This window comes from Gossypium hirsutum, chromosome A05 (assembly GCF_007990345.1).
Source record: "Gossypium hirsutum isolate 1008001.06 chromosome A05, Gossypium_hirsutum_v2.1, whole genome shotgun sequence".
Classification (NCBI taxonomy): Eukaryota; Viridiplantae; Streptophyta; class Magnoliopsida; order Malvales; family Malvaceae; genus Gossypium; species Gossypium hirsutum.
This window is the reverse complement of record NC_053428.1, coordinates 8,999,172-9,020,714: the sequence shown is the minus strand read 5'-3', so window position 1 is coordinate 9,020,714 and position 21,543 is coordinate 8,999,172. Positions and strand designations below refer to the sequence as shown.

Sequence of the window (21,543 nt, the reverse complement as noted above, 5' to 3'; positions counted from 1 at the left end):
TGATAGAAGCAACTGTTGGGTGACATCTGGCACCTCAGTTTTGACCATCAATTTACACCATTTGTCAACGCTCCTCGCCAGGTTTCCCCGAGTACAATCCGCGTCTCTCCTTTGACTTTTTTTTTTTTTAATCGTGCTTTTCTTTTTCCTCTTCCTTACCCGTAAACAAATTATTCCAATTTCTTATCAATAAAAATAGTTAAATTAAATTAATTTTTTATTCGAAAAAAAATTCAAAGATGATTACATAATATACAATTTATTGATCGAAGTAGTTCTATTCGCCATTCACGTCATTTTTTACATCATAATTTATATTTAATTTTTTATTGATGTTATGATATTTTAAAAAAGTTTTTATATATTAATTATTGGCAAGATAAAATTATTTAAATAGTAATATAGAATGGGAAAAGCTTGATTTCCACTTCCATTAGCATAATAATATGGCACGCCCAAAGAATTCAAAGTCATGATTATTAAATATTAGAAAGTGGAGTAAAACTTATGCCACCATAACCCAATTGCTTCATCCACCCCACCTCTTCTTATTTTATCAAATTATTCTTACTAATCCTGTACGCACCTGCATTTATTATAATAAATAATCAATGAATAGTAAATAGTTGTAAAACCTAAAGCAGCTTCGTATAGGTTTTGGATGAGTAAGATAGGAGTGAGTTAATGATGAATGAAATTTATTTATTTATTTTTCTAATATCATGTAATTTTATAAACATATAGTTTATTTTGTAATTAAAGTTTTTTGGATTTTTTTTAATTTAGTCTTATTGGATAAATTCAGTGAGCTTGTAAAAGGATAGTAATATGAGTAAGAAAATTAATCATTTTCAAATCATTGAAAAAATATTATTGTTTTGAAAGAAAAATACATTAAAATTAACTTTTTTGGTTTTTTCCAAGTAAATGGGTATTTTTAATAGTAGTTATTTACTATTAGAGAGAAAGGAAAAATTATCTCAGTTGGTAGGTTTTTAAGAATAAATTATATAGCGAACTTTTTTGGACTTGATATAGCATTTTTTTATGGTACTAGATATAAGAAAAAAAGTTGTAGTTTTTTAAGGGTAAGTTATATTATTGTCACTAAATTATAGGTAAATTTTTATTTTGGTCATTTTACTAAAAAGAATTACAATTCAATCATTAAAATTTTAGAAATTATTTTTTTTTCACCTAAATATTAAGTAACACCTTTATAATTGATATAATAATAATTTTAGTTATTAATTTTTATAATTTTTTTTATCAATTTGGCCCTGACTATATATACAATGATTAAAGATTGAAATTCCTTTTAAAAAATTGGACTTTTTTTAAAAATTTTCATATAAAATCAAGATCAAAATAAATGAAAATATAAAATTTGTGGACTAAAATTGTTATTATACAAATTTAAAAATGTAAACAAAATTTAAAAATTTTTAATGACGAAATTATAACTTTTTTAATTAAGTTACCGAAACGAAAACTTACCTAATGGCTAATGGTGTAGTTTGAATCGAGTTAGTAATTTAGTTTGATGCTTGTAATGCTTAACAAAAATTGTTACTATCAAGATAATTGCAATATAGAAAAAGACACATTTAACCTTATTTGAAAAATGTATTACAATCAATTTTTAAATTTTTGTTAATTTCATAAAGGAGTTGATAGCATCAAATGAAGTGATGCTAAACTTTAATTAATTGCTCTAGTAGTATAAATATTATATAAAATATATCAAAAGAGAAATTATTTTATGGACTCTTCCAACCATATTATTCATGGTCTCTTACTAATTATTTAATGATATTTTAACATTTTTTTCATATCATTGGTACATAAAATTGGTAATTTTTTACCCTGAATCCCAAACACCGAATATTTAATCCGGAATCTCAAATCCTAAACCATAGCGTTTGAGATTCAACATTCAAGGTTTAGGGTTAAAAAAAAAGAATACAAAAATTATATATCAATGACATGAAAAAATTATTAAAATGCTATTAAATAATTAAAAAGTGCCCATAAAACAAATTATCCAAAAAAAATATGAAACTTCTTAAAACAAATTATATTCAAATTAATATTTTTATCTTGTGATTAGTATAGTTGCCAATAGGTTATAATCATCCCAATTGCACCTCTGGGTCAATGGCCCAATCACAAGAGTCCTTAGTCCCTAGCTAAATGCCTCCAATAACCAGGTCAACATCCAAATCCAGCAGTGAGGAATAAAGCTCGGTCCATTGAAAAGAAATTATAAGTAATTTATATTAAAAATACATGGTTAACGTGATTATAATTTTTAAAATTGTATATATTTACAATATTATGTATTTAACTATGTTTGTCGTGTGCAAAAGGTTGAACATGAAAACTTGGAAATTAGGATAGATTGAGAGAGGTCGGCTTTCTAGAAATTCTTAGAAATGAAATCTATTCATCACAAACAAACAACAGAAAATGAAAAAGAAAAACGAAGAAATGGAATGTATTTGGGCTTTACGTTTCTAATACAGGCTTACGAGGCCTATTATGTATATTGGATCAGGTGATAAATGTTTTGTCAATTAAGGCGTCTCTTGTGGGTCAATGCCAAAAAAGGCTGCCCAGCTTATTTTATTATTATTTTGTAAGCTACATGTATGATTCGTAATATAATAATGAAAACTTTATTCAATTTCATATTTGAAAAACATACTTAAAATAAGATGTTCATTGATCAATTAAAATTCAATGTTAAGATGAAAAACATTTAAATTACAATATTAAAAAAATCTAAAACAATTTTTTTTTTTAAATTATTAGCATTAAGAATGAAATCGTCGCCTGATGTTTTTTTCTTTGCAAAAAAAAAAAAAGAACAAAAAGTAACAGCATGGAATGTAAAAATAAAAAATAAAAAATCTGGTTAAGTGAGAACTGATACACCATTTGACCTTTGATAGGTTGTTTAAAGTCAATTGAGTCCCAGGTTCTTGAAATATTGACTAACTTCCAGAAACCCCATGGAACACTCTCTAGGTTGAATCAGTCTAGGCTTTCAAACCTACTCAAAATTTGGACTAAACAGACAACGTCAACTTTAGAACAAACTCAAGCTTTAGCAATTGGTCCACATCGGTACCAGTCCCAGATTTTTCAGGTTTATATACACAAACAATTTCAAACCTTTGATTTTCAGTCATGTTATTCTCGACGTTCTAAAGTTGACAATTCCACGGTGCATTTCTTTGACAAGCTCTTCTTTAATCACCATATTTGTATTTTAAAACCAAAAGAATTGACTTTTCATCAAACTTTCTTCTCTTCTTTAAGCAATGCTAAAACATGATCTATTTGCATCTCAGTTTCTCCTTCAATTGGTTGAACTATTCTTTCCTGATTGACCGTACAAATAAGTTCCTTTTACAGTAATCTTCATTATCTAATGTGTATCATAATTCTCTATTTTAATGCATATCAAAATGCTTTGAACAAGTCATATAATGATAACAACATCTTATTTTTTTCCCAGTATCTTCAAAGATAAATTCATGGAATATCGACAAAAACAATTTTCAAATGTCTTGTAACTTCCCATCTCATAACCTTATACTACCATTAAAAAGAAAAACTGATTAAAGCATTTGAGGGCAAAGAAAGGGTTGATTGAGAATGAGATTATACTTGTTCTATGGTTTTAATTCTTCACCTAAAACCCTGTATTATAAGTAATGTAGGAGGTTCGCATATGGCTAGCAGGTCGCGTAGGCATTCGCTTTTGAGGAGGAGTGAGATTTACTCTTATTAATAGTTCATCCGACTTGTAGGCGGAACTTTATAAGTTACAAATGCTGCATTAAAACCGGCATCCTACACAACTTTCATCACAACAGCCTAACCTACAATCTCTAAGCTTCTTCCTTTAGTAGTTGGTGAAATATACTAATTTTCTTTTGGATGGGTAATCTGCAGAAAGCGGGAATTCAGCATCTTATCTATGGTCCTTATTAATATTCATTAATATGATTTGGTCAGCTGATGTTAACCCATTGCTTACTTCATAGACGTAGCTTTTTTTTTGCCATTTGTATTTGGACATGTCATTACTAAAACCATAAGAGTGGACCAGTGCTGGCGGGTAAAATAAGCCTTCATTTAACCAACTTTGGCGTCTAACACTATTTCCTTGCCTTCTTTGTCTTACAATTTGAACTATGACTAACGACCTTTAATATCTTCTTCTTTTCCTCGTTTTTTACTTTATACATATTTTTTTGTGGAGATTAAGGAAACCCTGTCTTCTGCTTCCATATCTCTTTATGTAGGATACAATTTTTGATTATTTGTTTGGGTCTTTTCTTTCCTTTGTTTTCTCTTTCACGTTCTTGCTGGGCTTCAGAGCTTTGAGCTCTCTCGAGCATAAAGAGTTCTTCTGTATTCAGGTAAGCTTTTTAAGGTTTTAATAATTTGTTCCTCGGTTACTTCATCTCTTACTCTGTCTGTTGCTGTTATGATGCATAATTAATTCTATTTATGTTTCGAAAAATTCATTAAAGGCGGCTGTTTTTTTTTTCATTACTGAAAAAGGTATAAATTATTAAATATGAAGTTTCTTCCATTCAGTTTTCAAGCTCACCTTGAACTTCTTTAATGGTGTTGATTGTTGACCTTCTCCTCTAGAAATTTAGCAAAAGGGCTTCTTTCTGTTATATTTACTTTTTTTATTTTTGAAATGGCCATCAGAAGTTATTTACATGGTTTCTTGAAGTTCACAAGCAATAATTGATGATGTTGTTGATGTTTTCACCCCCAGCCCAGGACCAAAAAAAAAAAAAAACCATGTTAAAAGAAACCCAATTTGTCATAGAACTCCTCAAATATGAATACGAGTAATCTCTTCTGATTAATACAGGTCATTGTTTGTCATCCTTCAGAACAATCTCACTTAAAAAGAATTTAAGTTTTGGAAAGATGTTGGCAAATCCTGGTATTTGGTATATGGAAATTCCCAAGTTCTGTTTTTTTTTCTCTGACATGTCAGATTTTACAGGAGGGTTGGCTTAGTTGAAATCAAGAATTACTCCAGAGGATAAATTCAAGGTTTCAACATGGGGAGGAAATTTGATGAACAGTCTGATGAAGTTGAATTTGAGAACGATCATCCAGGTTGCATGGGGGGCATATTTAATGTTCTTGATCACCATCATTGGTACAATGCGAAAAAGATCCTTCCACAAAGAAAGCTCAACAGAGGAAGACAAGCCAGATGTAAGAAAATCTCATCTTGTCTCATCCCTTCATCTTTGTCATCAGTATTTTATAGTTTCATCTTTAAAAAGTTGGAGAATTTAGTGCTAGTTTGTCCAATTTATATAGTCCCTGGCAGCCAAAGCGTAGTATCCTTCAACACCCTCAGGCAGAAAATTTTGATCTATAAATCTACAAAAATGCTTGGTTTGTATGATTCATTGGGATTTCTTCATGCTTAAGGAGTTTTTTCAACTTAATTGCAGGCTGTGCAAATCCACAAACTATTTCCATGGAACGTGAACCTGTTGAATCCCAAAGATTATTAGATGGAGAGGCTGAACAAATCCAAGTAAGTTGACACAAAATTCCTACTTTTTCAATTATCCTGTCGGATATGAGCATCAATAAAATATCATTTGACTGCCTTAATTTAACAGGTTCAACAGCAAACAAGAAAAACAGGATCAACCAACAAAAGGTCTAGTAAAGCCCCAACAAAGGGTTTAACTAGTAAAGAAAGGTCAAAGGAAGAGAACCATGATAAACAATGGATTGTGGGGCATTCAACAGGATCACAGTTGCAGCAAGCTGACTCTACCCATCATTTGGAACCTTCAAGTTTTGGTCTTGGTTGGATGAACCCGATTATTCTTGTCCGCAAGCGAGGTGAAACCTCTGGTAAGAGCTCATCAAAGAGTAAAAATCCTGATGCAGACAAAGACTTTGAACATATACAGAATTCTGAGAAGCATGATAAAATTGGAACTCGAACCTTAGTAAATCAGAAGCCAAAGTCAAAGAAGCTTAGCAAACAAGTTTCATATAATCAGGTTGAGGGTGTGGATGTTTTGGAGATATTTAAGGTAAACAACAATCTATTCCTAGATATTCTTCAGGATCCTGATGTTGGTATTTCACAGCATTTTCCTGGAAAGCAAACTCGCAAGGCAGTCAAGTTAACAAAATCAGGCTCATTTCCAATCCCCGGTTCACCTCATGCCGGATATCTTAGGTCTAGTACACTTGAGCATAAGAAGAAGGAAGTTTGGTCCTTCCAGAAGGGCGAAAAACCCGTCGCCGGTACTCAGTTATCCAAGTCAAGGGCCATAATGAGAACCGGTGATCAGTCTCAGAAAAACGTAAAGGAAGAAGCAAGCTCTTCATCATCCCAAGGATCTGATTCCCAAAGGTGGAACCATTTAGTTATGAATCGTCTCAAGGATATTAAGCAGAGAATAAAGCAGGCTCTCAAGGAAAGGAGAAAGACTAATAACCGTACAAAGGTGGATGATCTCACCCTTCAGGTTTCTTCTAGAGATACATTGTCCACAAATGAGAGAGACATGTCGAAAAGCTCGGAAAAGGCAGTCATCGGTAGTTGTATTGAGAACAATGCTGCTGATCATGATGTCAACAATGATAGGCTCAAAAGGATAACAAGAACAAAGTCTATAAATGAGTCATTAGATAGATACACTCAATTGTTTCAGCAAAGTATAAGTAAAGAAACCAAATTGCATCACTCAAGGAGCTTAAAATTGAGCCATGAAGATAGAATTCCATCAATAGGGAATGCTCCCAAGTTTTTCAGAAGGATTTCCTCTCTATCTGAACTTGAATCCTTTTGCTCTCTTCTATATGAGGTTTCTTCAGAGCTCCCAATCAATAATATCCAAGATCATGAGGCAGACAAGAAAACCGATCCACATAATGAACAAAAATCAATTAATTCCCCTGAAGATATTGATAAATTTGAACTAGTAGAAGCTGTTATAGAGACTGAATTACAGGAAGAAATGAGGGAAGGATCAGATAACTGCGATTCAACCGGTTTATCAGTGGATAAAAATGGTGAAGAAATTGCTAAATCTTGTGAATTCAATGAAGATGCAGTTGAGCAAACAGGAGGTAAATATATCTACAATATTAACTTGAACAAACAGGAAATATGGGTATTTCTCAAATATAGTTGAATGATTAATGAACTTTTCTTTATCTGTTCTTGATGCACTGTTGGAGAAATGGCTGCTAAGCTAAATTCTTTTAAACTTTTATCAGGTTTAGGTGAAGCGGAGTTTTTTACAAAAGAAAGGCGCAAAATACGGCAGGAAAGTGTTGATTATAAAACCATGGGAAACAGCCGTCGGATCCTATTCTTTGAACAAGATACAGAGGCTGATCCTTGCTACAATTACGTCAAAGACATTCTTGAGCTCTCAGGTTTCTCGCAAAACAAGGGGCTCCAAACATGGTTCTCACTGGACCAACCATTGAACCCTTCAGTGTTCAACGAATTGGAGAGACTGTTGCACCCTGAAATGGGATCCACCTTTTATGAAGTCGGAAGCAACTGTGATCACCAACTGGTTTTTGATCTAGTTAATGAGGCACTACTTGAGATCAATGAAATGTCACCTGAATATTTCCCCAACCCCTTCTCTTTCAACTCTCGCATTAGTTTAGTGCTCAAGGGAAACAATGTTGTTCAACAAGTGTGGACCAAAGTCAGCAAAAACTTGGCATCCCAGGCTGAACATGACCAGTCATTGGATGATATTATTGCTCGAGATTTGGACAAACCCGCCTGGATGAACCTTCAAGCCGATTCAGAATTTTTGGCACTTGAGCTAGAAGATTTGGTTTTTCATGAGCTTTTAGATGAAGTTGTTTGTTATTTAGACAAATAATTTAGGCCAAATAGACTGCTTCCTTTTTTTTTTCTTTAAAAAAGAAATTCTAGATCATTCGTAAAAGGTGGCTTCCTCATGGAATCCATGTGCATGTTCTGATAAACAAGATTTCATAGTTGTAGGCTATACGGTTCTTTGAATTGGTCAGACTTGTACATAATTTTGTGTTTCATATTTTGATTTTCTATATGCATTTTAGATATTGTTTTGAAATTTTAATTTTCTTTCTCATAATTTTAATATAAAAAAACTTAAATAGAACATTATAAATATTAAAACTGGAATGTCAATATGAACTCTTTTTACTCTCTTACTTCAACTATAAATATATCTAATACTAGTAGACCTCAAAGTTGTTAGTATTAACATTTTTCGGTTTTTGGCAAATTGAAAAACTAAAAGAAAAACGCTGCTACTAAATTTCCCAACATTTTGGCACGGTTTTATTAACTTTATGGCAACATGACTACAGGTATGCAAAATTACTGACACGTAATCAAGATTAACGGGAATGGTCTAACGGCGTCATATCCTATATCGAAATCCATCGCGTGTCTCATATTGTTTTACTTCCCTGTTTTCTCTGAAACGTTGGGAAGTACTTTCACCTCAGTTCTTGCCTTTCTCAATGTCAAACCCGGTTCAATCCTCCACAACCGATTTACCTTCCGATCCGCTCCTGAAACCCGGAGCCTTCATCGACGCCAACGACCAAAATCAATCGGCTGAGCTGTCAGAACCTTCAAATGGTTCGATTCCAAATGGCGCTCAGTCCGAGACGCCGGCACAAGGGCCGGATATCTCGTCGTCATCGGCGGAGCCTAAGGGTAAGCGGCGCGTGTTGGTAGCTCCGGAGACTTGGTTACCAGCTGGATGGTCGATCGAAGATAGGGTTCGGAGCTCCGGTGCAACTGCTGGAACTGTTGATAGGGTTAAATCTCAGCTCTAACATGATTTCTTTTTCTGTCAAGTTTGACCTTAGCGTATCAATTAGAATTTTATTGAATTGCCCGTTTGTGTTTCGATGATTATTTGATAACAGTTTACCTATATATCATTTATGTCTTTCTCAGTTGGTGGATTGAAATTGAATTATATACATATTTTGCTGCTTAAATAATCTTAGCCGTCAAATCCATACATACATAGAGACTAGTGAAAATTCTTGTGTGTTCTTAGGTTTCCCATATTTGACTTAAGAAAAAAAAACACTCAACTTTATTGTTCATTGCTTCTATTCTACTAAATGATGGATTAGTTGTAAATGGTGATGAATTTCCAGCTTATATTCATTTGCTTGGTATCAGAAATTACAATAATTCTTGTGGTTATTGATCTTTTGATCTTATTTTAAGTGGCCAAGGACTAAAAGCTAGCCCGAAAGGCTAATAAACGCATATAAGAGATTTTGTCGAAACACGATGCATTGCAAAAATCTGGTGAATGAATGTAAGAATAGAGGTTAGCTCATTAAAATGGATTCAAGTTGGGGAATGTTGCATTGTTGGGAGGGGTTTGACTCCTTTCCATTACTTTTGTGTCCATTATTATCTAGTACATGTTTAATCACCATTCACAAGTTGGTCTTACACATTTGAAGGTGATAGATACTCAATGTTTTGGATCTCCTAACCCTGTTGATAGACTAGTATTTTACATATATGTTTTAGAGGATTGTAGAAAACCATTGAAATGAGAAATTTTCATTTCATTAGTGGTGTTTTTTTCGGGTTGAGATTAGTTTATTTGTCGCATCTGTATTAGGTTTTTCATTCGTGTAGGACATAATAGAATGTAATTAGCATTCTATTGTTGCATTCGTATGTGGAGATATTTGGCAGTGCAATGATAATGTAACATACATGATAACATTTCTTCTGCAGTATTATTTTGATCCATCATCTGGCCGGAAATTCAGATCGAAGAAAGAAGTGCTTTACTATCTAGAAACTGGAATCCCCCCTTCTAAAAGGAAGAAAGGAGCAGAGGCTCCTGGAAGTGAAGAAGTTGTAAGACCTCGTTAAAAAGCCTTATTACTTGACAATGCTGAATATTTTCCCAATTCTTTACTTCTTAATTCATAACTTCCGGCTTTTGGTGAATGCTTGAATTGTGTTTTGCAGGGTACAGGGTACTCTGGGGGCAACAAACAGAAGAAGCCTGATAAAAAGCTGAAGCCTTTGAACTTTGATTTCATTAACGTGCCGCAGAAAGTTGATTGGTTGTTGACAAATGCCTCTGAAGACTCGTGGACTCCCTTCCTTGGGGATGACCAAGTTTCTGGACCTACTAAACAAGATTGGGCTGCTGCATTTGCATCCCTAATAGCCAGCAAAAGCGGTCAAACGATGTATTGAATACGTTTGGCATCTGATTAATCAGATGGTTTCTTACTGACCAGCAGTAGGCCTTTTTTGTTCAACTCCAATTGTTTTTTTGTTTCAGCTCTAATTCGCTCATGTCTTATCTTTGGTTCGACAGGAATTGGGACTGTTCTTGTTCTAGGTCGTAATTTTGTTATACACTCGTGTAATTTATTGTTTATATGTAACTTGTAGCTAGACATACACGTTCTTTTTCTAAGTAGTTTTGTTGTTTCAAAACTACAAAAGATTGGTTTTTGTGTCAATTTTTAGATAATGACAATGCCGAACTTTTTCTTATTGGGTTTCTCATTACAAGTAAATATGGGCATCTACTTTAATTTCAGCAATGGCCAATGGTTTTAGAAATCGGACAGAGGAAAACTACTTGATCGCTGCCAAAACCAGTACTGTGAGCCAAAGTTTAGTTTTTATAACTTCGAAGGTTTTTTTTTTCCTTACATGTCAGAAAGCCCTTAAAAAATTAAAAGAATTTAATTAAATCATTGTATTAAATTTGTACCCAATTAAGTTCCTTTATTAATAGTTTCTATCATTGATTAAGTTAACTGTTAAAATCAATTAATTGACTAATTAGAAGATGACATTAACAATTTTTGGTTTAATCTAATATTTTATCCATAAAATAATTTAAAAATATAAAATATAAAACTATAAAAGAATTATTAAAATAGATATAAACTTATAAATATTATAAAAAGTTATAAAAATTAATAAATTATAAAAAATTATATTTTTTATAAAATTAATAAAATATATAAAAAATATTATAAAAATGTATAAATTTTTTTAAAAATCATAAAAAAATAAAAATTATAAAAATTATCATAAAAGCTAGAACTAAACCGGATCAGTTGGATGGACTGGTTAGATCAAAATCGACAAGGGTATCGATTCGAAGAAAAAGCCATTAGACCGGTTGACCTGGCAACTAAGCAGTTGAACTAATTTTTTTTAAAATTTTTAATAAATTTTATTAAACTAAAATTTAATCATTCAATTATTAGCATATGCCAAAATGAAATATTCTGATCAAGGATTTCAGATTTAGGCTAATGGCCAAACCGATCAGGCTAGTTGGACTGGATTGTCCAGTTCAATAAAATAAAATATTAAAATAAAAAAATCAACAAAAAATTGTTCAATCATCTGATTCTTAAGTCAACTGGTCTAATGACTTTCTCTGAATTGATCCCCTTGTTGATTTCAATCTAATTGGTCTATCAACCAATCCAGTCCAAATGAATTTTTTTATGATTCTTTTTATAATCTTTATAAGTTTATAGCAATTTTAATATTTTTAACATTTTTAACATTTTTTAATATTTTTCATTTTATAGAATTTTAATATGATTTTATAAAATTTTAAATATGTTTATTAATTTTATAATTTATTAGAAAATATTATATTTTTAATATTTTTAATATTTTTATCATTTTTCGAATTTTCTGATTATTCTATAATTTTTCTGATTTTTAATCATTTTATTGGGAAAATATTAGATTAAAGCAATAACTACCACGTGTCACCATTTGATTGATCTATTAATTTATTTTAATGGTTAACGTGACCAATAACGAAAATCGTTTAACAAAGACTTAATTGATTATTTTAATTAAAGACAATCGTAACTTTTTTTTTTGCTAGCAAAATAATAAAATTTAATATTTTAAATGTTAAAATTGATCTAAGTTGAGTTCACATTTAGTGACGGAGCCTAAGAGGGTTGGCAAGGCTCCGACTCTCTTAAAATAAAAAAAAAATTCATTTAAATTTTTTATAATTTATAAAAATTTATATTAGTAATGTTAAGATTGTACTTTGGCAAAATTTAATTTAATAATTTAAAAATTATAAAAATATAGATTATTAAAATTATTAAAATTTATTTTTATGATATAAAAATATATAATTTAATTGTAGCTAAAAGAAAATCCTGACTCTGTCACGGAAGACATTCATTATTTCAGTCAAATGGTAGATTAATAATAAAAGGATGTCCTGACTCCTGAGACAGGTGATTTAAGCAAAAGTTAAGAGCTTTTAGGTCAAGTGATTCGTAAAACTAGGGATTTAAATTTACCACATTTGGGGAAATGAAAATGGCATTATAGTAATTACAAGAAAGCTTTACCATTATAATTACCTTGGGCGACAGCCCACGGTTACTGTCGTCCACTCTTATTACACAGTGAGCTTTTTGCAGTGTTTTATTTATTGATTCTCTTAGTTCTCGTTTTCATCGGAGAAGAAAAGTCAAAAAACAAAAATTTCATGGCTCGGAAATTCTTTGTCGGTGGCAACTGGAAATGCGTATGTTTTTCATCTGTTATTTTTATCCAAAATCAATTGATCTATGTTTTTGATCTCGTGCTGTGTTCTTCATTTAGTGATCTATTTCTTTATTGATTAATTTTCGATTTCTGAAAACGTTTATTAGATCTTATTTCATTTTGAAAAACTAAGCTGATCTGTAGTCTCGAACAGCCCTTAAGTTTTAAGATCTGATTTAGTAAACAGTTGTGGTCACTGCATATTTACAAGTAAATAACAATTTACTAAAGAAAATTTAATGATTTCGAGATTTGATCTGGTTGCAGAATGGGACAACTGAGGAGGTTAAAAAGATCATTACAACATTGAATGAAGCTGAAGTTCCTTCTGAGGATGTTGTGGGTTAGTTTCTTTTATTTAGTCCAAAATTTGCTTCATTACACGTCATACTTTAAATTAAGTTGAAAGATTTACCAAATTCAAATTTATGTTGTGACAGAGGTTGTTGTGAGCCCTCCATTTGTTTTCCTTACCTTTGTGAAAAGTCTGTTGCGGTCTGATTTCCATGTTGCTGCTCAGAACTGTTGGGTTCGCAAAGGTGGTGCTTTTACCGGAGAAATTAGGTATCGTTTTATCATTTGCTCTTTTTTTTACAGCTCATGATTTTGATCTGCTATCGGTTGTGTATTTGGCTGTTAACATCATGTTCTTCTCTTTGAACAGTGCTGAGATGCTTGTTAATCTGAGCATTCCATGGGTTATCATCGGTCACTCTGAAAGAAGGGCTCTCTTGAATGAGTCCAATGAGGTAAAAATAATATGGTTAGGTTGTTGTTATTGTCGACGAAATTCAGGGCTTTTTTTTGTTGTTTCTTGAATGAATCAAGTCTTTGCCTTTGTTATTACTTCATGTCCATTTGTTTATCCGAATGCTTGTTTCTGCAGTTTGTTGGAGACAAAGTAGCGTATGCACTTTCTCAAGGCTTGAAGGTTATTGCCTGCATTGGGGAGACTCTTGAAGAGCGAGAATCTGGCTCTACCATGGCTGTTGTTGCTGCACAAACCAAAGCAATTGCTGGTACTCGCATTTAAAATATAAAGACCCAAAGTAATTATTTGTTTTATTTTCTTCTTTTTTGATATATCTTTTTCTAACTGTTATCTGTCTTTTGCAGGAAAAGTAACAAATTGGGACAATGTTGTTTTGGCTTATGAACCTGTTTGGGCCATTGGAACAGGGAAAGTTGCAACCCCTGCTCAGGCTCAGGAAGTAAGTTTGAGTTGTATGCCTATATAATGTGATAGGAGTTTTCACTTTTGCATTTCATTTGTTTTGTCCTCCCATGAATGTTGAGTGATATTATATAACTGTTTCAGGTCTGCAATCTATCCTTGTCAAAAATCATTTATCTAAGCTCGTGTTTCCATCTAAGCGTTGCATTTTAACTCGTTCTAGAGAAATCATATCCTCTTTTATTTTACTTACAAATGTGTGATTGCGTTACTGTTTTAGGGCAACCTATCTTCATGAATTTCAATATCATGCATCTAAGCTTGTTTTTGCATCTCTAAGCATTGCTTTTAATTTGTTCCTAAAGAAATCCTATCCTCCTTTGTTTTACTTAGAAATGTGCGATTGTATGTCCAGGTTCATTGCGAGTTGAGGAAATGGCTTCATGAGAATGTTGGCGGTGACATTGCTGCATCAACTAGAATTATATATGGAGGTATTTTTACTTATTCCTCTACCGTGATCCTTGGTAGCATGTAAAACCATGATACAATGGTGGTTGTTAACTGCTGCTCTGAAAGTGGATAATCTAGATGCATCCATCCTAACTGAACTAATTAGATCAAACTATTCATATTGGATTCTTCTGTCTCCAAATGCTGTTCTTGAAACTAATCTAGAACTTTGCTTGACCTCTCCAAACATTTTTAGTTTCAACTTTCAATTCCGGGGTAAAGGGTCACTAAATCAAGCCCTAAACCAGAAAATCTGATTTGGCATCGAATACAAATACTATGTAGGTTCCGTAAATGGAGCAAACTGCAAGGAATTGGCCGCACAACCCGATGTTGATGGCTTTTTGGTTGGTGGAGCTTCCCTAAAGGTTAGTGATTTTCTTTCTTTCCTTGTGCCTCTGGTGGTTCATTTTATGCAATGCATTCTCATCTGCAAGCTGCAGTGATTCTTAACTGCCAATTTTTTTCTTTACGTTTCCTCCATCAGCCCGAGTTTGTTGATATCATCAAGGCCGCGATGGTGAAAAAGAATTAGAAGTTGAAAAGCAGGAATTAAAGGTGAAACAGAAACAACCTTCTGGGAAACTTTAATTTTTGTAGTTGAGATCTTTCCTTGGAACCTAATGTCTGTTGAAAATTTCCCGATGTAATAAGCCAAATTTAACTATGTGTTTTTTTTTTGCGGTGGTTGAGGCATTGATCCTCATTTCGGACTTTCCCTGAATTTACCTCACAAATTGCTATTGCTCTAATCTTTGATCTTTGCATTTGAATTGCCTATTTTCATTCACGGATGCATGTTAAGGCTTTGTCTATTAAGGAAAAAATCTGGTTAATGAAATATACATTATTGTTGAATTTATATAATTTTTAATCAATAGCTATAAATATAAAATATCTGGTGATGGCATCATTCATTTTTATAAAAATGCATAATTTTTTCTCTTACTTTATAGTTGTGTCGCTATAAGTTTTATCTGTATGCCGTTTATGGGGTTAACTTTTGACTCCGTAAAGCCGTGGAAAGTTGTCAAATATCCCTATGAATTATTGTGGTTGATTACTTGAGGAAATTTATGATCAGAAAAAACCAAAGTACATCTCTTCCGTACAGTCAATTAAAAATTATTTTCGGCTCTGGGTGTAATTGCCAAATTATGACCCCCTTTTAACCCAAACTTAATGGCAAAAACGATGAATGGACTAATTTTTCCGAAATTTGGTTCCATCCCGATTTGGTCCAGTCGTGTAAATATTTAGAGGCGAATAGAGGGCAAGGAGGGAAAATTAATTGTTTACTCTAAAATTATATTTCAATTTCTAAAAATGAATTTTTTTTTGTTTTAGTTTATTTAAAAATAATAAAATTATATGAAAATACTTGATAAATTATATTATAATTTTTTAAATTTATAATTCTAATTAGATTTTTCCCCAATTCTAATTGAATTGGTCTATTAAACTAATATATATTTTTGGGCCAAGATCTAATATTTAATTAATAGCAGATAATATTATTTATATCTTTATTTATAATAATCCACACAATCGAACCGCCTAAGTTATAATAACATTATTTAATTTCATGAGCTCAAAACGAAAACTGATTATTAATATAGAGGCAATTATTTTGGTTTCTTAAATAAAGTTCTGATTGTTAATTTATTTGGTTTTAGGGTATAAACTCCGACCCTTTTACGTCGCCCTTTTTGGAAAAGGACAAATGAAAAATAGGTATTTGTTAATTTAAATTTAGACGATATAAGTAATGTTTCATTTTATTTCAACCACACTGTAATAGATGTCACTATTAAAAAAAAAAACACCACTAAATTAATTAACTCTCAAACCAACTAACCAAGGTTCTCGAAGCAACGATTCGGCTCACGGCTCAGTAACGAAAGTGGAGAGCCCCTTTAAAGCCGAGCCTAGTGAAGTGAAGCTAAGAATTTGGGGAAAGGGTCCCACATTTGATCAAAAGGTCAAAACAGTCTAATCAATTCACAGCTAAGAGTTGTTGGGTCCGTAACAAAAAGGAGTCAAAAGAAAAATGACCAAATAAGGTCTTTCAATCAAACGGCTGTCATCTGCTGAAGCAAATTCAGAAGTAAGATCACACGTCATTTGGGCATTACTTGAAGAAAGCAAAAGCTGTTTGGTTAGAAAGCTGTCACGGTATGTTTGGTTTCCGAGATTTACCAAATCCCGGGAAAAAATTTTAACACATTAAATATTTTATATCCGTGATTTAAAGCTTAATAAAAAAAAGTTGGTGAATCTTTCATGTAATAATAGCGTTTAAGACCGGTAGTATAATAACATTTTCTCTCATACTGAAATGGTTTATTTTAAAATATAAAAAAATACCCTAGATTTGTTAATCCACAAAAGCCTTATACGTTTACTCACCGTCCATATGTTGTGTATGCTTTTTCAGAGCTCATTCTTTTAGGTTATCATTTTTCTATCCATTTTACTTATAATTATCCAAAAATATAAATATAGAAATGATTTGTTTAAGTAAAGAAATAATGCAATCAATTGGGGCTTGCAAAGCAACTGACTTTTTATTTATTTCTTTGTTTTGAATATCTTGTTCTTATTGGCAAAGTTGCGAAGCAATGACTCGATGTTTTGTCATTTAACGTATCGTCCTTTATGCAAATTCGGAATATTCAAAGAATAAGTGTCCAAAGCTCTGAAGTTTCGAGGCAGGTGAAGAAGAAGCTCAGGTTAAGTGAGTTCCTGCAGTATGAAGTTATCATCAATATAGTACCCAACAACAACAAAATGAAATGATTGATGCATCCATGATTTTGCTCATCCGGAGTTTCCAGGAATTAATTTATGTCACAGGCTACAAAAACAATACCCCTTTTACATTTTTTTATTTTTATTTTCTTTGGAGTATTTGAATTTTATATATTTAGTTCAATATTTAAAATATTAATACAAAATGCAAACACAATTCAAACTACAATATGCATATGAAAAGATTCATAGCCAAATATTCAAGAACCAGTAATGTCAGCTGATAAATCATTTGATGTCATGGCCTTGTTATATTAAAATTATATTTCTAAAAATATATATATAGTCATCCGTCCAGGTCTTAACTTCAGTTTAATGGTTGGTTATGCCCTGTGTAGTTAAATAGATGCGAACAAGAAAAAAATCCTTTCAGCGGGGGCAAAAGACGATCTAAAGATCAATATAGCCAAAAGAAGCAAGTTGAAGAATGTAGGATATTTTAAAATTGCCCATCCAATGTCCAATCCGATTATATTATCCATTTAATAAAGAAAATGAGAAAACAGGGTTTTATTTTTTTTTGTTGAATAGTTTAGGTTGAGGACACACAGTCAGTACGTTGAAAGCTACTGGATAGAAGAAGAAGCCATCTGGTGAATGAAAGCTCTGGGAGAGAAGCTAAAGCCACTATCATAGCAACAATCCAACGGCTGACAAATGACGGGAGTGCTGTGACAGGCTTATCTTCTCTTCTCTGCCTTGACTCTATATACAAGCTTTACAGATAGATATATACTACTATAATAGTCTACGCTTAAAAAGGAGGGACCAGCCCGCCATTAATGCAATTCTTCGCACCTTCCTCAAAAACTTGCAACCCATCATCATGTTCATTGTTCACTCTCTACTTGCCTAGTTCCCATTATTACTATCCAAGAAAAATATTCAAGCTTTCACTCCAACTTCGACAATTCCCTTCCTCTGAAAACCCTTCCTGCTTTAATCTGCTTCGGTGTTGGGTTGGGTTGGGTTGGTTTACACAGAAAAAGGTGTGCCTTTTCATCTTTTTTGGGTGGCTTAGCTTATTTTTAATCTTCTTGTTCATTTTTTTTAAAGAGTATGACAACTTGATGTTGTAATGAAAAGTGATCGTTTTGGGGTGCTTTGTTTGATAGCAGGGATAAGTTTTGGTTATTAAACGTAGATCTGCTTCATTTCATCGTTGAATTCTGGTCTCTTATAACCCAAAAATTCAATTTTTTATGTGTTTTGAGATCTACAGAAGAAGAGTTGAAGAGCGTGGTTTTTATTTCCAGGACTTGATCTGATGGGGATTTGCTTAAGTGCCAGAATTAATGAGAGTCCAAGCAACACAGGTAGTTTGAGTTTCTAAAACATCCTTGCACCATTCTCTTATTTTTACTTGCTTTGGACTTTAGATTGGGTTACTTAAGTACTTTGATGTTTTCCTTTCCGACTTTTTTGGCATTCGTTTTATGTTGTTTCCTCTTTTGGGGTTCTGGGTGGTGGCCGGGTCTGGTTTTGTCGGATGGTTTGAACTTCTAAGCTGCAATCTAGAAAGTCTCGGTTCCAGTAAAAAATTTTCTTCTGATAGTTTTCTTGGCAACCAAACATACATTTTCTCTTTGTCTGGCTTGATTTGGGACCCTGAGACTGAGAGTGCCACATTTTGGATTGTTGTTAATATATGATTAATCCGCCTTAGAAACTATATTCATTAGTTTTCTCTAGAAAACTAAAATTTGCCGTTTTTGAGCATAGGGTGCTATAGTTAAATTCTATCCTGGTTTATTTTATTTTGGTTAACATTTTTGTTTGCTTTGAAATAATAGAAGAATGAGTTTGACAGGAGCGTGGGAATTCTACTTCAAAAATTAGATTTGTCTGGATTAACTAATGCCTGCATTACATCTTTGAACAGGGCTGAGTTCGAAGTATGTTAGCAGTGATGGGAAAGATACGAGTAGTACAAGCAGCAAAGCTTCATCATTTTCAGCACCTTTGACTCCCCGCAGTGAGGGTGAGATCTTACAGTCCCCCAATTTGAAGAGTTTCAGTTTCGCCGATCTCAAAATGGCCACTAGGAATTTTCGTCCTGACAGTGTGCTCGGAGAAGGCGGTTTTGGCTCGGTGTTTAAGGCTTGGATCGATGAGAATTCATTAGCTGCTTCCAAGCCTGGAACTGGGACGGTTATTGCTGTGAAAAGGCTTAACCAGGAAGGGTTCCAAGGTCATAGGGAGTGGTTGGTGAGTCAACGTTCACCTCATTGTTTTTTCAGATTAAAGGAAGCCTTAAGCTTAAGGTTCAGGTTATAGTTACGGTGACAGCTAATATTTTGTAGTTTCCTCGGACATTTTAGATTCACTTGCTTGCTTTAAGATGTTTATCTGGGAGCTTATTGATTTATTTTCATCATGTTGGCCTTGCTAATGGTTAAAAAGTTTTAAAATGATGCTTTGTAATCAAAGTGCATTACTGCAGAGATTTACTCCTTTTTTTTTTTATCCTTATAGGCGGAGGTGAATTATCTGGGACAGCTTTATCATCCTCATCTTGTGAAATTGATTGGATATTGCTTAGAGGATGAACACCGTCTTTTGGTGTATGAATTCATGCCTCGTGGCAGCTTGGAGAATCATTTATTCAGAAGTAAGTTCTTTCTCTGCCATTTTTCTGCTGAAATTGGATGGTTCTTCTTTTTATCATAACATTTAATTATCTGTACCAGGAGGTACGTATTTCCAGCCTCTTTCATGGAGCCTTCGGATGAAGGTTGCTCTTGGTGCAGCAAAGGGGCTAGCCTTTCTTCACAGTGCTGAAACAAAAGTGATCTATCGAGACTTCAAGACTTCCAATGTCTTGCTTGATTCGGTATGTGACTTGTTAGGCCAACATTCTGTGTGCTCCTTCCATTGTTTCATTTGATGATTTTCTCCAAAAACTGTCCATCATCGACTCCTTTGAGAACCTCTTACTCTGATGTCACCGCAGAACTACAATGCAAAGCTTTCTGATTTTGGGTTGGCCAAGGATGGGCCAACAGGTGATAAGAGCCATGTTTCTACCAGGGTCATGGGAACCTATGGATATGCTGCTCCTGAGTATTTAGCCACAGGTACTTACTAATATCACTTAGAAGTGCTCTATTTAGTTTGCCTACTGGTCTTTGTTGGATTTGGTAGACGTTCAGTGCTTCTAGTACTTATTCATTATTTTTGCTCCAACGTAGGTCATTTGACTGCTAGGAGTGATGTCTATAGTTTCGGAGTTGTGCTGCTGGAGATGTTATCTGGGCGCAGAGCAGTTGACAAGAATCGACCATCCGGAGAACACAACCTGGTGGAATGGGCCAAACCATACCTGGCCAACAAACGCAAAATATTCCGTGTCCTAGATAACCGTCTTGAACGCCAGTATTCAATGGAAGCTGCCTTCAAGGCCGCAACCCTTGCTTTGCGATGCTTGTCTGCTGAAGCCAAATTCAGACCGAGAATGAACGAGGTCGTAACAGCATTGGAGCAGCTCCAGGATTCTGGTGAATGTGGAAGCAATCCAAACAACATTAGCAGCAAACCCCGGATACGCAGGCGAAGTACTGGTGATACTAACAATGGAAGGAGCACTGCTGCATACCCTCGGCCATCTGCTTCCCCTCTTTATGCCTGATAATAGCAAAGTCCGCACCATGAAAGCTGCTTTCTTTTGAGGTATATTCAGGTGGATCTTTACAGCTCAGCTATCCATTTCTTTTGTCAGCCTCCGTGACTGGACAGTAGTCATTTTAGCTAGTGTAATGAAAACCAATCTGACAAAATCGCAAGATCTAACCCATAACAAGGGGAATGTGTGCAATGCTGTATATCTTTAGAGATGATCAAGTGTTGTTTGTAACAATTATGAGCCAACTTAGAAAAAGGGTGTGATTGCTTATGTATGACCACAACCAGGTTTAGTGATTTATAATTATAATTATATATATGTATATATCTTTTTTCCGGATGAATCTGTCAATTCTCGGTGTACTGATGTGTTAATTGTGGCTTTCTGAGAATGATAAAGAGAGCATTTGAATAGCAGAGTATGCAATGTTTTGACTGGAAATCATTGGCTTTTGATTCCTTTTATGAAATGGAAAAAAGTTTACTCAAAGGCCTCAAAAGTAGGCCATGAAAAAAAAGTACGAAAAAAGAAAAGAAGAAAGGTCATTCTGGATGATGACCATATAAACTTGGTCTAAAATTAAACAGGAATTTGTGTTAAAATTAAACAGGAGTCGTTGGGAAAAGTTCAATTTAATAAAAAGTATTGCTTTCCATTGGCTTGTGAGTTAAGGCTTTTAGCTGTTTTAGGTAATTTGTTGGATTAGACATCAGCTGGAGCAAAATATAGGTGTAATATACATACTGGTCCTACGAAGATTTCATCTGTCAAAAC

The 21,543-nt window shown here is 33.4% G+C and overlaps 4 protein-coding genes across 6 annotated transcripts; all 4 read left to right on the top strand.

The window, feature by feature from the left end:
* Positions 1 to 4,143: 4,143 nt before the first annotated feature.
* Positions 4,144 to 8,140, top strand: LOC107959113 (protein TRM32). Its single transcript, XM_016895091.2, has 5 exons — positions 4,144 to 4,433; positions 5,042 to 5,259; positions 5,505 to 5,590; positions 5,679 to 7,149; positions 7,300 to 8,140. The coding sequence occupies exons 2-5, from the start codon at positions 5,100 to 5,102 to the stop codon at positions 7,926 to 7,928; spliced, it is 2,346 nt and encodes a 781-aa protein (XP_016750580.2). The 5' UTR covers positions 4,144 to 4,433; positions 5,042 to 5,099; the 3' UTR covers positions 7,929 to 8,140.
* Positions 8,141 to 8,285: 145 nt separating this feature from the next.
* Positions 8,286 to 10,594, top strand: LOC107959114 (methyl-CpG-binding domain-containing protein 5). Its single transcript, XM_016895092.2, has 3 exons — positions 8,286 to 8,862; positions 9,815 to 9,940; positions 10,055 to 10,594. Exons 1-3 carry the CDS (start codon positions 8,560 to 8,562, stop codon positions 10,286 to 10,288), a joined length of 663 nt encoding a protein of 220 aa, XP_016750581.1. The 5' UTR covers positions 8,286 to 8,559; the 3' UTR covers positions 10,289 to 10,594.
* A 1,678-nt stretch (positions 10,595 to 12,272) lies between these two features.
* On the top strand, positions 12,273 to 15,088 carry LOC107959115 (triosephosphate isomerase, cytosolic). The gene is made up of 9 exons (XM_016895093.2): positions 12,273 to 12,629; positions 12,917 to 12,992; positions 13,090 to 13,213; positions 13,314 to 13,398; positions 13,536 to 13,668; positions 13,766 to 13,860; positions 14,239 to 14,317; positions 14,622 to 14,704; positions 14,824 to 15,088. The coding sequence occupies exons 1-9, from the start codon at positions 12,591 to 12,593 to the stop codon at positions 14,869 to 14,871; spliced, it is 762 nt and encodes a 253-aa protein (XP_016750582.2). The 5' UTR covers positions 12,273 to 12,590; the 3' UTR covers positions 14,872 to 15,088.
* Positions 15,089 to 17,142: 2,054 nt separating this feature from the next.
* Positions 17,143 to 21,093, top strand: LOC107959117 (probable serine/threonine-protein kinase PBL9). 3 transcript variants are annotated; one of them, XM_041113218.1, is made up of 8 exons: positions 17,260 to 17,576; positions 17,679 to 18,136; positions 18,370 to 18,463; positions 19,030 to 19,355; positions 19,623 to 19,758; positions 19,838 to 19,980; positions 20,101 to 20,224; positions 20,339 to 21,093. In XM_041113218.1, exons 3-8 carry the CDS (start codon positions 18,415 to 18,417, stop codon positions 20,773 to 20,775), a joined length of 1,215 nt encoding a protein of 404 aa, XP_040969152.1. In that variant the 5' UTR covers positions 17,260 to 17,576; positions 17,679 to 18,136; positions 18,370 to 18,414; the 3' UTR covers positions 20,776 to 21,093. The 3 variants fall into 3 exon arrangements, with proteins under 3 accessions (XP_016750584.1, XP_040969152.1, XP_040969153.1); XM_016895095.2 differs by having other exon boundaries at positions 17,143 to 18,136; XM_041113219.1 differs by having other exon boundaries at positions 17,487 to 18,136; positions 18,362 to 18,463.
* Positions 21,094 to 21,543: the final 450 nt, after the last annotated feature.